This window comes from Ixodes scapularis, unplaced genomic scaffold, assembly GCF_016920785.2.
Source record: "Ixodes scapularis isolate PalLabHiFi unplaced genomic scaffold, ASM1692078v2 PGA_scaffold15__6_contigs__length_5221840, whole genome shotgun sequence".
NCBI classification, from domain to species: Eukaryota; Metazoa; Arthropoda; class Arachnida; order Ixodida; family Ixodidae; genus Ixodes; species Ixodes scapularis.
In genome coordinates, this window is record NW_024609841.1 from 467,692 (window position 1) to 482,879 (window position 15,188).

Below are 15,188 nucleotides of genomic sequence, written 5' to 3' on the forward strand. Positions count from 1 at the left end.
CTGCAGTATCGAATCATCTCTCGTAATTGCTCATTGTACATATTTCTTTGTTGAAACAAAATATGTTTACCACCCGCTCCCCACTTTAACGCCTAATGACCCTGAAAGTAAAAAAAAACTAATATGTGGAAGGCATCATATTTCTCTACATTCCCAAATGCTCCTGCATGCGTACTTTTCCGCGATGCAGTTGAGCACCAATCACTGGTGTCGCGCTAATGAGCTCAGCCATTGGGAAGGATGAACCGCAATGCGTCACAATGAGCATGCGGTCTAGGTGGCAAAAAAAGTCAGCGCATTTTGCCAATGAGGCAGCATGGCAACTACTTGCGTCCTTACTCACTTCCTGAAGTGACTAAATAAAAGACAATGATTCGTTTTCCGAATCTCCCACAGTGCGATATACAATCAATCACTTTTGACCTTACGTCTTCTCAACTTCTCACACGGCTGACGGGGAACCAGACTTTCAAAGGTGTGTGATTGTGTGCTGCACCGCGGAGCTCTCGGAACAGCACTCATAGGGCTTTGTTTAATCAGTTCATCGAATGAAAATGGCGATCAAGGATGAGGAACCAATGAATTGCCGTGGACCCGTTTCGATCTGGATAAGCATCGTTCCGGCGTGCGGTCGTGTATCACTACTCCGTGATGCACGTTAAAGACCCCAGGCTAGCGGTTGAACTGCACTGGCTCAATTTCTGACCTGCAGCTGAGAGACAAGTGGCCCGTTGAGGAGACCAAGTTCAGGTTGCATAAACATGCCTACACCACCATTTTTCCCTTGAGCGGCATGACCATTCAAGAACGACACCAAACGCCAGTGTCATTGGCTTTGCCGGTTAGAGGAGAAAGAATTATTGTTGTTTGAACGCTTCGCAAGGCTGTGTCAGCGTTTTGCATAACACTCAACAAAAGCACTTAAGATAAGGTACTAAATATCCATTTGAAAATGTATTTAGAGTAGTGTTCAAGTTATTTCTAGTACTAACTATCTTTAGTAGAGTACAAATACTTTGAAAAAGTTGGTAAAATAAGCTGGTAATATAAGAATAAAAGTCAGAAAGGTATGCTCTTTTTGTGATGACTTCTATGAGAATCACATTTTGCTGTGGTCTTTATGTCCTTCAAGAACGGCTTTGGCTGCTGTAATGGATGTTTACTCTGAAATATTTTGGGTATATGCAACATAATGCGTGTCGAAATATTTTAGGAACAAACGGAACTCATGAATTGTAGACAAGTTACCTGCTGTGTTCTAGTTTGACGGCATGCTCGGCTCATAACGGATTCCGCAATAAGTTCGTAATATGCCCCGCCGCAATTCGGGGGACTTGACATGTAGTCAGGCATCGCATATCAAAAAGAGCCGAACTAGAAGTTGATTTGGAAGCCGCACTCATTGATGAATACGTGAGTGAATGACACACGTACACGCTCAGGAGAAACATCGACTCGAGTACAGGAGCCACTGTCTCTGATTAGCAGCCAAAAGCGAATACTCTGTCTCCCCAGTCAAAATCGAGAAGAAACACCTGTGGCTTTAAACCGTCATATATATATATTCCTGATGAAGGCTGGACTCCGGCCGAAACGTCGCAGAATAAATCGTCCGTTGTTGCTGTTTTTACCAAGGGTTTTTTCTTCTCAGTTATATACATATATATATATATATATATACAGGGATGGGCAGTATTTCAAATACAAGTATTTGAAATACGTATTTCAAATACTTTGTGTATTTTGCATTTGTATTTAATTACAAATTGGGTATTGTATTTGACGGGTGTATTTAAACACTAAAACCTACGTATTTTAAATACAGTTGTAATTAAATACAATTTTGTGGGCGAAAATACATCTCTGAAATTTATTATCACTGTCCAGAGCAGGAAGAAAACTACGTTCTGCACAGAGTGCATTGTCTCTCAATCAAGCACAAGCGCTTAGTGACTTTGTGATTACGGTGCTAGTCCAGGGCTAGAATTGTGACGAAGTCGACGTTCACAGACAGATTGGCTAAATAAGTGTCTGTGACAACTTGTGATGCTTTTCAGTTCGATTTCCATCTATATATTTTCCTGGAACATCCTAAATGTGCGGGTCGTCCGGATTTTCGTAACTGGTGCGAGTTGCAACCATAAAAAATTCTCTAGCTAGTGCTGCGCGTCTTGGTCGTCTCGGTTCTTTGTTGGTCAATGCCAAAATTTAATCGACAAAAAAGCTACTTGAAGCTCTGTACTTTCTTCATCTACTTCGTCCAAGCTGATTACATTTTTTTGTGATTATATTTCAATTACGTTACTAGAGCCTCGCACACTAACTCCCGAGTGTGCGATGCAAAATTAAAATGAGATGCCCAGAAACCCGTCGCAGGTGCCCTAAAGTCGCTGACGCAAATTTTGAGGAATGTATTTGGAAAAGTATTTGGGAGAAGACCAAATACATTTGGTTGTATTTGTATCTTGTAATTAAATGCTTTTTGGAAATGTAATTAGATTTGTAATTAAATACATTTATGAGGAAGTATTTTGTATTTGAATTTCGATGCATATTTGCATGTATTTTGCCCATCCCTATATATATATATATATATATATATATATATATATATATATATATATATATATAAACGAATATGTGCAGATGAATGAACCGTACTTAATCCAATTATTAAAAAAATCAATGTTTTCAGGAATCCGCCGAAAGCCAAAAAACGGCGGAGCCAGGATTTGAACTCTGGGCCTCCCAATGTCCGGTCGGGTGTGCTAACCTCTACACCACTCCACCTTGGCTTTCTGGCGTTTCCTACCTGTCTTATTAATGCACAAGAAACGAAATGTATCCAATCGGAGGTGCTCTGGGAACACAGGCCAACGCGTGGAACGCGGTACGACGCTTAGTGTCACGTGGTACGTGCTCGTTTGTGCTCCAGAAATCCTCCCACTGTTTGTCTCGTCCCGTGTACATGCAGCATTCTTTGTTTATAAGCTTTAGAGACACGGTATCATCATCATCTGCGAGAATCAAGAGCCACGTTATTGAATGTACAACACGGGCACTTCACACCATCGTGCGTGGTCTCCGAGTAGGATATACACGAATATGTGCAGATGAATGAACCGTATTTATTCCAATGAATCAAAGAATCAAAGTTATCAGGAACCCGCCGAAAGCCAAAAAAGCGGCGGAGCCAGGATCTGAACTCTGGGCCTCCCAATGTCCGGTCGGGTGTGCACACAGCTGAGTGTGCACAAAACAGCATATAAAACCCCTTCCCTTGCCCCCTTCTGCACCAGTTGAAGATTGTCAAGATTCCAGAATCAGAATCTACTAGTTTATAAATGACCTCACCTGGCGGAAAACCGGTTTCGAAACTTTTGAGGACAAAACAATGCGCGTATTTGCAATAAGATGAAACAAGCGCTTTTGAACGAGCTTCGGACCAAGTGTTGAGCCACAAGAGGAACACAACGAGCTTTTGGGAAGGTGAATCTAGGTCACTGCAGTTCGATAAAGCCAGCTCATTCTTGGGCCGAAGAAGTGCCTGTGCTCGCATGAAAACGCGGTCGCGCATTTTCATACTTTGAGTTCCTTGAACTGGTGTATTTCGAGAACAGTTCACTGTGATCCTACTGTGTGTTGGCGTCACAAGACTCCGCTGACAGAACTACTCCAGCTCCATACAAGAGATGGGGTCGGAGTATAAAATCCGAATGATGTTCCCAACACTTCTCTGGCTCCAAGCATGATGTGCCCATCAAACTACAAATGGCAAAATCGGTTCAGCTTTTCTCTGGGGTCTGACGATCCCTAGTTCCGTAGATTGTCCCCGCTAAATTGTTTCCCCGGGGTTGCGAAATGTATTTTAGATACTAGGCACAAGATACTGAGAAATGTAAGTAGTGAATACTTTAGACTAAACGTATTTGCAAGGTACCAAAATACTACCGAAAGTATTTCAAATACAGTATCTTGTGTGACGTATTTAAGATAAGCGCAAGTCTGGGCTCTTTACATGCCGATACGTCCGTAAGTATATATGGGATTCTGTACAATGGAAGCAAAATGGGCAAACGTCAGATTCTATATCTACAGTCGTTGTTTTACGTTCCGAAATATTTTGTGTTGCGGTCTTCGAATCGCGCTCGTGTTTATAGCTGTCAGTTCGTTCAGCGCAAAAATGGCGATCGCCGACAGCCTTGTGCCCCGTTAAGTGTCATCGGAGTCGAAAACTTGGACGGCTGGGCGGCGCGTCTCTATATAACGAAATCAGAAGCACATTTTCGAAAGAAACGTCCCTTTCGTTTTTGTGCTTCGACGCACTCTCGTCGTGAACATCACTAAAGAAATAAGTAAAAAAACAACAACGACACAAACGTCTAAAAAGCATGTCCTAAGGACGCCTTTTCTCTAAACCTGAACATCACTTTTTGGAGGGGAGCCAGCTAAACGGTCGCCAGGCAATTCTGAAAAGAGCTGTCAGTTGTAGCTGCTTCCACGGACTTTTATCTCCTAGTTATTTGCGCTCAAGCACCGGAAAGCAGCTTTGCCATTCCCTTCCCCCCCCCCCCCCCACACACACACGCACGCACCCATACTTCAAGCGAAAAATATCGATAATGATGACAATGCACCATAAATTTAAATAAAAAAAAGCAAGAGTTTTTTTTTTTTTTTTTGCGTTATTGCAGAGTGTGTGCATGGGTAGAGAGGAAACAAGAATGCTTCGCAGTCTTGTTTCAGTTTCATTTTTCCCCCTGCAAGATTGTTGTAGTTTTCTTCATTTGATCTGTTCTCTCCACTATTTGGATGAGTCGGTGCATCGCTATGCTCAGTTTCCCTCCAAGTCAGACTGCAGCCGACCAAGACGATCAACGACGCAAACGATCAAGCAGCGTCAAAAGTGCTTCGTCACGGCGATCGTTTTTTTGTGACTTTGCTATCTCCAGCTAAATTATTGACGCACAGAAAAAGCCACAGGATAACGGCGCGTTCATTCGCCTAATTTCTTTATTCGGTGGTAGCAAAAAAAAAAAAAAAGCGATGAGCGCCGGATGGAATTTCGCAAATATCATTCCTTCGTGTAAATAAGAAGACACACAGGGCAATGCCAAATACGAGCCATTATTTTTGTTTACATTCCATCTATGTAAACTATTAAAACATATTATCTACAAATATATTATAATTTTTTGGGGAAAACTAGTAAAATTTTATTCAATTTTCAGTGCGACTTTAGATGAGAGATTTAGGATCATTGTTTTTATTTATGTTAAGCCGTCGTGCGAGAGGCATTGCTGCATTGGTAGAAGGAGTGCAATATAGCGTTCAATAAAAGAAAGACGTATTGGGCAGCGTAAATAAACTGCGCATCGCTAGCAGTGGGTATAAAATGCGAACATTTGAGCATATCACGTCATCTGAATCAAAAAATAAAAAAATATATATACTTTTGTGGAGCGCATTTGCGATAAAGCTGAACACTAGAAAGAATAAAACACGAAGGACGGAAAAAACATGGGTTGCTTTGTCCGTCCCTTCATCTTTTATTCTTTCTGGTATCAAAAAAAAAAAGAACAGAAACAAGTTTCTCTATGAGCCGACGTCATACCTAAACCGAATATTCATCAAACGGAAATTTGAGGCTGTAAGCGTCTGTAACATTTATTTCTGTAAAAAAAAAAAAAAAAGAAGAAATTGTCAGCGAGAAAGGAAATGCCGTCTTTCTTTTCACTGATATACATGCTTCGGATACCCACAGCCTCAAAGTTTGGTTTGCTAAAGAATTTCTTGTTTTATTTTTTTTATCTAGGTAAAATTGTGTCCTCAAGCTTTGGCGTTTTATCACCGCCAATAGCGTCACGTTCACACGAAGTTTCAAATTTCGTTTATGCGTAGTTTACTTCTGAGGGGCCGAAAAACCGAGTTTTTTTTTTTGGATTGAACTTGGATGAATCATGTAGTGTTTTTATCCATAAGCTGAACTAACAAAACAGCACGCTAGGCACCACTTTTTGATTGATGACAGTCAGAAAGAAACATGAATTATTTGCTGATTTGAGCAACAGCGTCAGAAAAAGAAAACTTACACAACAGGTAATGACATCAACAGATCAGTACAAAACAATGTTAGGAAGATTATCACCCTCAGGTAACATTTCATCGAAAAAAGAATGACGTAACATTTGGGCACAAACTATTTTCTTACTCATGACAGCCGGCCCAAGTAGTGTACGTCAGTCTGTCAGAAAACAAAACATTATTAGACGAGGTTGAAACAACCTCATCAGGTTATTCCTTTCAATATCTTTAGGTGTTAGGAACAAAAAAAAAACTATTTTTATATGGTGGAAAGGGGTGCGGTTTTTTTATTTAGTGTTATGTATTAATCTACGAGAAAAGAAAGCATCTCGTAGATTAAATCAATTAAAATAAATTTAATTTACGAGATAAAGAAGCATCGTGTAAATTGCACTCGATTTCGATTGATCTGACATGGTTCGACCATGCCTGGTACATAGCTTGAAGAAATTTTAAGCGAAAACGTATTCTAAAGTCCAGTGGTTCCCAGCCTAGTTGTTATTTACTAGCAATGACGCTTTCAATATAATTGTAAATTTTTTAATAAATGTGACAACCTCATTTTGCATTTTCTCAATTTATTTTTCCACTAGAGATAGCTTTCTTAAGGTTTCCACAAAACACTGGCGTATCCTATGATAGGCTTGACGTTAAAACAAAACGAAGATTTTTTTTTATTTTCGGACGACTTTGTCTGATATAAATTAACATTCTATTGGGTTTTAATATGCGGAATCTGAGTGCACAGTTCATGATAGATCTTGTGTATATTCAGCACACAGATACTCTACTAGGTTTATCTTCTTTAACGGTACACTGAGTTGTGGAAGTGAAAGGAGATAGTTGACGTTGTGAAGTAAACATCGAGTGGTCGCATGCGCAATACTTCACCTCGTTTTTAATTTTTATTGAAATTCGGCCAACAGCTTAGAAAACCAAGCAGTCCTGCTTTGACTTGCTATACTGACATGAACCGGAGATTGAGGCAGGAAGAAGTAAATGTTTACAGTGGTAGAAAAAAGGGGACAACGGCAAACTTCAACTGGTTCCCCTGCAAAATAACTGCTCTTTGCGACTTAATGACGCCATACGATATAAAACGCAGTCAACCACGTAGAGACGAATGCTGGACATAATTTATGTTGAAATGTCATTTATACATATTTAAAATATGAGCGACCCCTAACATCGATATCTGGGGGACGCCCGACGTTTCGCCTTAGTAAGTTTACGTTTTGTCGTTAACTTAAGCTGCGAATTTTCTGTTTCCTCTATCATCAGTAAGCCAGTTAAAAACACTGTCGGAGACATTTAACTACTCTATCATGATAAATTTCAACCATAGTCCCTGCCAGCTTAATAGACGTGCAACTTATTATCGCTGCAGCCATGGAGACATTAAAGAATGCCGAAGAACAAATCACCAAGCAAAACGTGTGAGCCCGACACCCTGAGTTTCCTAAGCTGTGACAGCTTAAGGACACAATATAGCTCTGTGTCGCATCAAAAGTCATTTCCGAAGTCATTTCCGAAGTCAAGCTCACGTTAAAAGTCCTCTATGTCTACACTATAAAAAAAAATATTTCTGAAAGGTTTTTTGACACCCCAAGAACTCCTTCAGCGCGTGAAAAACGGTTCTGCCTCAACCAGTATCGCCATCTGGCGCACTCAAGAGGCAACAAATTGATGAACTCTTTCTCATAAAAAAGGAGCTTAGAAAATGCCGTATAGGTTGTTTTCTTTTTTTCGCGAAGAAACCTTTTATGGGGCGTTGAAAAGAAATGTTTAGGGTACAAAGTTTGGACAAGCCGAAGAAACCCTAAGAGTTCTTTTACGACCAGATTTTTCTTAGAGTGTAGGCGTTTCACAGTGTTAAACTATATGTTCTAATCTCTTTAGGCTGAGTAGCGAAGGAAGCCTATATTTCTCATCCCTATTGTTTTGGCCGGTTTTTGAGTACGGGCTTCACGTGCTCTTTTATCCATTCGCTAGATGTCTTTCCAAAAAAGTAAGAAATAGTAGAGTACTCCTCTAGTCCGCGGCTATGTTACTACAAGGCAGAATTGTTTTGTTTTCATTCGGGTTATTTCATCAGATTAAAAATACACTCGTGACTTAGTTCAGTATCTAGCATAGTGCCCTATACAAGTGAAGAAATGGGTACGGGGACGCTACTATTTGGGACGTAAATACAGATGCAGAACCACTATTGAAGAGTCTAGCTTAATTAACATCACTGGCCACCAACCGACCCGAGTCGCTGATTGGCGGAATGCCTTGTTGTTTGAGCCTCGCACGCACTTCCACCACTCTAAAAAAAGTCTATGCGTCTACTTTCACGCAGAACACTCGGAGAGCCAATCGGCACAACTTACAGAGGCAGCTCAGCGAATGACGATGCCGAAACATATGTTTAGACCAAAAAACGTAGTCTGAGTTGTGATATTCGGCAATGCAAGCGTGACGCTTTGCATTGCTTAATGTCACCACTCAGACTGCGTTTATTGGTCTAAACATATGTTTCGGCATCGTCATTCGCTGATTTGCCTCTTTAAGTTGCGCTGATTGGCTCTCCGAGTGTTGTACGCGAAAGTAGCTGCACAGACGTTTTTTAGAGTGTAGTCCTCTAAGTTGTATTTTAATCTTTCAAAAAAGTCAAGCATTGTTTTAAAATGTGACACCGTATTTCTTAGACGTTCCATGAGCTCTTCTACCTGGTCCAGAATACATTGCGCTTTGAGACTAAAACTTCATTAAACGAATTTGCTCCTCATACTGGTGTATTTTAACAAATATAATCAAATCAGTGCAGTATTGACTCAAATTTAAATTCCATACGTACACTCTAAGAAGTCGGTGGTCTACAAAATCAACTCAGCAAATGATGAGGCGGATCATCTATTTAGACCTCAAAATTAAATCTGCGCTGTCGTATTACACAATGCAAGCATGACGCTTTGCATTGCGTAATGCCACTGCGCGGACTTCATTTTCAGGTCTAAACGGATATTCCGCCTCATCATTCGCTGAGCTGATTTCGCAGATCGCAGAGACTGGCTCTTTGAGTGTTTTGCGGGTAAGTAGACGCGCAGACATTTTTTAGAGGGTACGTACAGGCGACGGGTGCACGGGCAAAAAGCCAATTAACTTGACCAGGCCAACCTTGTTTTTTTTAGATCTATCTAAGGCACTTAAGACATTTTCTTAGGCTACACTTTTGCATAAGCGTAGCACCGTACTAGGACCCATCTCTGGCTAACTAAATATCTGTTTTTCTTTCTCATTGCTCACAGTGCATGCGTTATAACTCTCCCAAATATTTTTATTGCGGGTTTGTCGTCAGGTGTTCCTCTCATTTCACTTCCCTAAGAGCTGCTATTTTTATTGTGCATAAAAATACGTCGACGACTGCGTACTCTAACACACGATCATCTTATGACGGAATCATAATACTCTTGATCATTTCTGTAACACCTGACAAATGACACATTTTGAAGTGTTCACACGACTTGTTCACAAGGCTGCGTCGACTGCGTTGTGCTGCGTTGCGTCGGGCAGCACAGCGCCTTCCCATTGGCTCGTCGTATGGGTCGCCAAAGCTACAGCTCGACGCAAGCAGTCTTAACGCTGTCTAACGCAGTCAACCGAAACTGTGTGAATCAACCTTAACATCTGATAAATAAACATAATTACCCCAATACCGTATTGATATAATTTCTAAGGCACTCATCTCCTTTCTTTTTCGACTATTCGCTAAACAGTTGCCGCTGTTTTTTGTTTTTTTTTCTGTACGTGGCACATTTTTGGTCTAAGCATATTTTGAGGAGAAACACAGGACTGAAAATATATTGGATACCTGCAGCAAACATTGTATGCAACTTCACAAGCTGCTATGCTTCTAACAAAAAAAAAAAAAAAAACTCGGGTCCGTCGAACCCTTAAATGCGGTTCAGTCATTTTGAAATTCATACAATGAGACATAAATAAACTCGAATCTTTTCAGAGAAAGCGTTACGGTTTATTTATTGCCAAGGTTAAAAGGTTTTTAGCCCGGCGTTTAACATTAAGCTAAGGCCATCATTTCTGCACGTCGTGGCATCAAACGCCTAAAATGTGCATTGAATATTTATTTTATCATATTTGTTCTCATTAAAAACAATTCTCAAGTTTTTGACACATCACCAGCAAGCAGTCAATGTGAGCTAACATTTCAGCTTTTCATTCACGCATAAATATATTTAACTCAGGTTTCTTTTTTTTTAAAACCATAAAATTTTGATCTTATTGCCCTGAACGCTCGTTCAGTATAACTTCTGTCTGCCATCGATTGCTGCTGATATTGTTTGATATTAGGTTTTTCTTTTCTAACAAGGTTGAACTGTTTGGTTCAGCATTATTGAAGTGGAAAAAATACAGCGCAACAGACGGAAGACAAGTTGAAGTACACATACACAGCGCTGACTGACAACTGAAAATTTTACTTCCGCACAATACAGCAATAAACATGATGCTGGAAAACATAGAAACAAAAATAAACAACCTGATAACTCCTCCCCCCTTCCAGTCATGCCGACAGACATCTACAGAAACTTGCAGGACTTCTGAATAAATTCCACCTCGTCAACCGCCAGGGCTGCCGACGGGGCTCTGTCACATATGTCCGCTTCATAGCTGGCAATAAATATAGCTTCATGAATTTCTCTATCAGTCTTATTTCTGAGCCTTGCTAAAATCTTAAAATAAACAAATCGCCATTTCATCTCGCGCATGCGCGAAATGAAATGGCGTTTTCGATGAGTCGTCAGAGTACGCGATCAGTACAGTTTGACTCACTGTTGCTACCAGACGTGTCGTTCGATTGATTTGTTTTTGGTATCATGTCAAAGTTGAAGAGACATACGCTGCACAGTGCACAATAGGTGCTAACATGTAACTTGTTACAACTGTGTTACTGATTCCGCGTGGAAGTTGAAACTTAAGCCTACAATCTATTGTCGAGGCCTTTGTTTCCATTTACTATTATGTACATATAGTTGAAATGTCGAACGTTGATATACCACATCAAGCCAAACCTGATGATGAAAGAATCATAAAAATATCTCCATTCCTTCGAGAGATATGCGCCAAGCAAGATGATCATAGTACGTCAGGCGTTGGCATGACATCACTCATGCCGCCATCATGTGCAGTGACACGCATCGCATGTCCAGTACGGCCGCGGCGGTGCGGAGACTCGCGTTGCAATCTGCGCTAGTTTGCGATTTCCTGTGTGCCGTGCGGTTAAATACGCTTGTTTTCAGGCCTGATATCTGTTTCAATAGGTTTCTTTAATATCGTTTAGTTGTATAAGTCTGGCTCATATTTAAATATCTGTTTCGTTCAATTGCTTCTGTAGCTAACAAATAAATGTGTTCCATTTGATATTTGTATTAATTCTGTTAGCTACAAATAGATATGTTACGTTCGATACATGCCTTGCGTTTCACTAGACTCGGCACGTAGACGTTGTCACACCTACAGTTGTGTCCCTGTTGTGTATACACTACCTACCCTTTTGTCTTTGATTTTAGTTTTATTTTGTCTACGTGCGTGATACTTTTTGTTTCTTGCTCACCCCCTACTGGTGCAATTCCTCTAAAATATCCGCAATATTTGTAAACCAAATGAATACATTTTTTAGCTAAATATTTTCTCACTCAGAGCAGTTCACCCTTTACGACACATAGAGGAGAAAAAACTATACACAAATGAACAAGTGTACAAAAAGGGTTTGCAGTCATAGTTGAGGTTCAATTATTTCCTGGGAATAGCAATTTTATCTTCTCCTATGCTTGACATCCATTCCTTTGTTGACATTTTGCAAATATACTAGACCCTCAAGATGGCGATCACCTTGATCTGAACATTCAAACCACAACAATAGTCAGTGACAGCCAAGGTTACTACAACAACTCAGTTTGGAAACCGCCGTAGGAGCCTGCTTTGAAAAAGTGGCTCCGATCCGTACTCGAGAACCGCACTAGACGCGATCGCAACGCCGCCATTTTTCCCGCAGCGGCCACTGCGGGAATTGCACGGGTGCACGTTCCGGTTTAGCAGGGTAGCGCAAGGGCCGGTGTGGCTATCTCGCATCGCCATCTTGCTGTAGCTATTTAAAACAACTTTCATGTTTTCGCTTGCCGCTAAAGAACGCAGCTGTAATCGTATCTCGTTTGGTCTTGGTGGACGCGAGAGGTCCGGATTTTAAGGGTGAGTTTCCCACCTGAGTGTCCTAGTAACGTTGCTGACAACCGAAAAAATGCCGGCCGTGACAGTCCCGATCATCTTGTTATCGCTCACAGGCAAGAGTGCTGCGTTACTCGGTAAGAATGCCGAAGAGAAAATCATTACGTAATAAACAACGCCTTGAGGTTTTTCAGATGCGAGTGACCTTAGAGGTTATCAATAAAGCACATACACTCTAAGCCCGTGCTTTCACTTTTCAATGGAGCACTCAGATAGTCAAACACTTCGATCTGTGCGAAAATATATCCCTCAGGACGACAAGGATGAAAGATGTCTAAACCTTGTAGTGGAGCAGGGATTGTGAAACTTGGATCATGGCGAGAGACCTAGTCATTTTGACCAGTACCGCATCCTAGAAGGGAATTTTTTTTAATTTCAGCTTTTTCACACACCGTGCAACCCCCGCAGTTTGCTGTATTTAAATCAGCAAACGCCTTGCAAAAAAAGAAAAATAATAAAAATATAAAAAAACAGTGTAGTAGAAGCTGGTAAGAACTTTGAAAGCGACCCGCCAGATCTCAAGAAACGTTGGCAGCTACTTCGAAAATTCCAGATGGTGCTTTTTTTAGCTCACCGCGTTTAGTTTGACTAGGATGGTACAGAAACGCTCTGACGTACAGTTCAAAATTAGTTGCTAAACACAAGAATTGCTGAGCGCACCTACGTTTTTTTTTTATATATATTACGTGGGAACCCTCATCAACCAGCTGAGTTGTTCGAAGAAGTGTTTTATGACGGTAGATACTAGTCAGGTCATGCACTATTTTTTCCCCTGGCATTCGCGAAGACATTCATTATGTATATATGTTTTCTAGTGCGCATTACTGTTTTAAGTGCTACCAAAATTGTAATCAGTTCCATTTCTTTCTTTTTTTTTCAGATTCTTCAGTCTGCTTTTTCTTCTCTTGTGTTCAACGCTACAGCCAGCGCTTGGCGATGACTCAGACTTAGTCCCCGAACTCTGCGATCTCAGGGACCAACCAATGTATTGCAAGTGCGAGAATAAACACATCGGAAAGGACGACGTCGAAATCACCTGCTTTGTTGTGAGAAATCTCACAGAAGACCACGCTGTCTTTAAAGCCTTCCAGAATCAGCCATCGATCGTTTCGATTGCATTCAGCACGTTCCGTAGTGACAACCATCTCCACTTCGTTCCGACAGAAGCACTGCGTTCCGAGGCGCCTGCCCTAGAGAGCCTCAAATTCACTCAAGCCAACCTTGGCTCGCTTAAGACTCACTCTTTCTACAACCTGCCTAAACTAAAGACGCTATCTCTCGATTCAAACGACATTACCGACTTAGAAAAGGAGTCCATTGCCGACTTGCCTCACCTCACAAAACTGGAGATGGGCGACAACAAGCTCGTCAAGCTCCCTGCTCACGCCCTCTCGCGTCTGTCGGCACTGAGTCAGCTATTCCTAGAGCGGAACCAGATAAAGAGCATTGAAGACACGGCCTTCGCTGACTTGGGTGCGCTGAAAGAACTGGACCTGAGCGACAACTTGATCGTAGATCTGACGGAGGGCACATTCAAGGGCCTCGACCATCTGGAGCGGCTGGACATGTTCCAGAACAAGCTGCAGAGGTTGGACGCCCGGGTCTTCCGCGGGGCGCCGTCGCTCGTGGAACTGGACCTAAAATACAACGAGGTTACGGAGGTGTACCCGCTGGCCTTCGAGGGGTTGCCGCGTCTCAAGAAGTTCTACTTCTCTCACAACCGGCTGCGGATTTTACCGGCGAACATGTTCTTGGGGGCGCCGAACCTGCTTACCGTGGACGTGTCACAGAACCAGCTGCTCACGCTTACCTGGAGGACTGTCCAGGACTTGAGGAAAATTGACGCCGAGTCCTTCGATATGAGCCTCACTGGTTAGTGCTTTTTGAATGGTCTTTTGCGAGAACGGCGGTTCGGGCTCTGGTTCAGCAGGGGTCCGCAAGCGCGCACTTAAAGGGACACTGACACCCCCCAAAATTTTTTTTTTCATTTTTTGCCAGGCGCTTTATTATGGTGTCGGAGGACTACCCAATTAATATTTTGCAACAGAGTTGCGTATTTTTTTAATAAAGCCAAAAGACGCAACTGCTCGAAACCGAAACCGAAACCCGGCGGAGATCGGAGAAGTGGAGAGAAGAGAGTGAGTGGCGGAAGTCACGTGGCTACACCCGACCATGCGGTTTTTTTGTTTTTTTGTTTTTTTTCCTCCTCTCCGTAGCAGACGACACGACATGCGGCGTACGGGAACTGTTCGCCGTGCGATTCTTTTGCAGTCATGTTTGTTCCGCTCGTAGTTCTGTACACCAAGATGAGTGGTTTTGTACACTGAGGAGTTGGAGATGAGTAGTGAGTGCCCGTGGTGAATTTCCATGATTGGCTCCGAAAACAATACACCCAAGATGTTGCGTGAAGAGCTGGCTCACATGTCCTGCGTCCGAAAAAAAAAAGGATCATTGTGCGACAGAGTTTCCGAAAGATCAACGGGATCAGTACCAATGGCTGACTGCAATTCCTGTAGAACATATACGGGCACCTCGGAAAGCGGACGCTACCTGATTTATATGCTCCTTGCATTTTGTGGAAAGTGATTACATTGAGTTCGCAGGTGTCAAAAAGGAAATCCCATCCCATTTAATTCAGCGAAGTGTCGTCCACAACATTTGTTTGTAATTTTATAGTCTGTTTCTCCAGCAATAATTGTAAAGAAAAACGATATGTAAACATTGGAAAATGTTTGAAAAAAAAGGTTCCACTGGGGATCAAACCCGGTCCTACTGCGTGTGAAGCGGACGTCTCTCCCACTAAGCTACTGGGGCATCCC

At 41.8% G+C, this 15,188-nt stretch overlaps 1 protein-coding gene across 1 annotated transcript in view; it reads left to right on the forward strand.

The window, feature by feature from the left end:
- The window catches only part of LOC115321603 (insulin-like growth factor-binding protein complex acid labile subunit), a 53,791-nt gene extending 39,545 nt beyond the window's left edge, over nt 1-14,246 (forward strand). The window contains exon 2 of the mRNA XM_040220881.3: nt 13,250-14,246. Coding sequence (XP_040076815.2) covers nt 13,250-14,246 — 997 coding nt within the window. The remainder of the gene's footprint in view (nt 1-13,249) is intronic.
- The last annotated feature ends 942 nt before the right edge of the window (nt 14,247-15,188 follow it).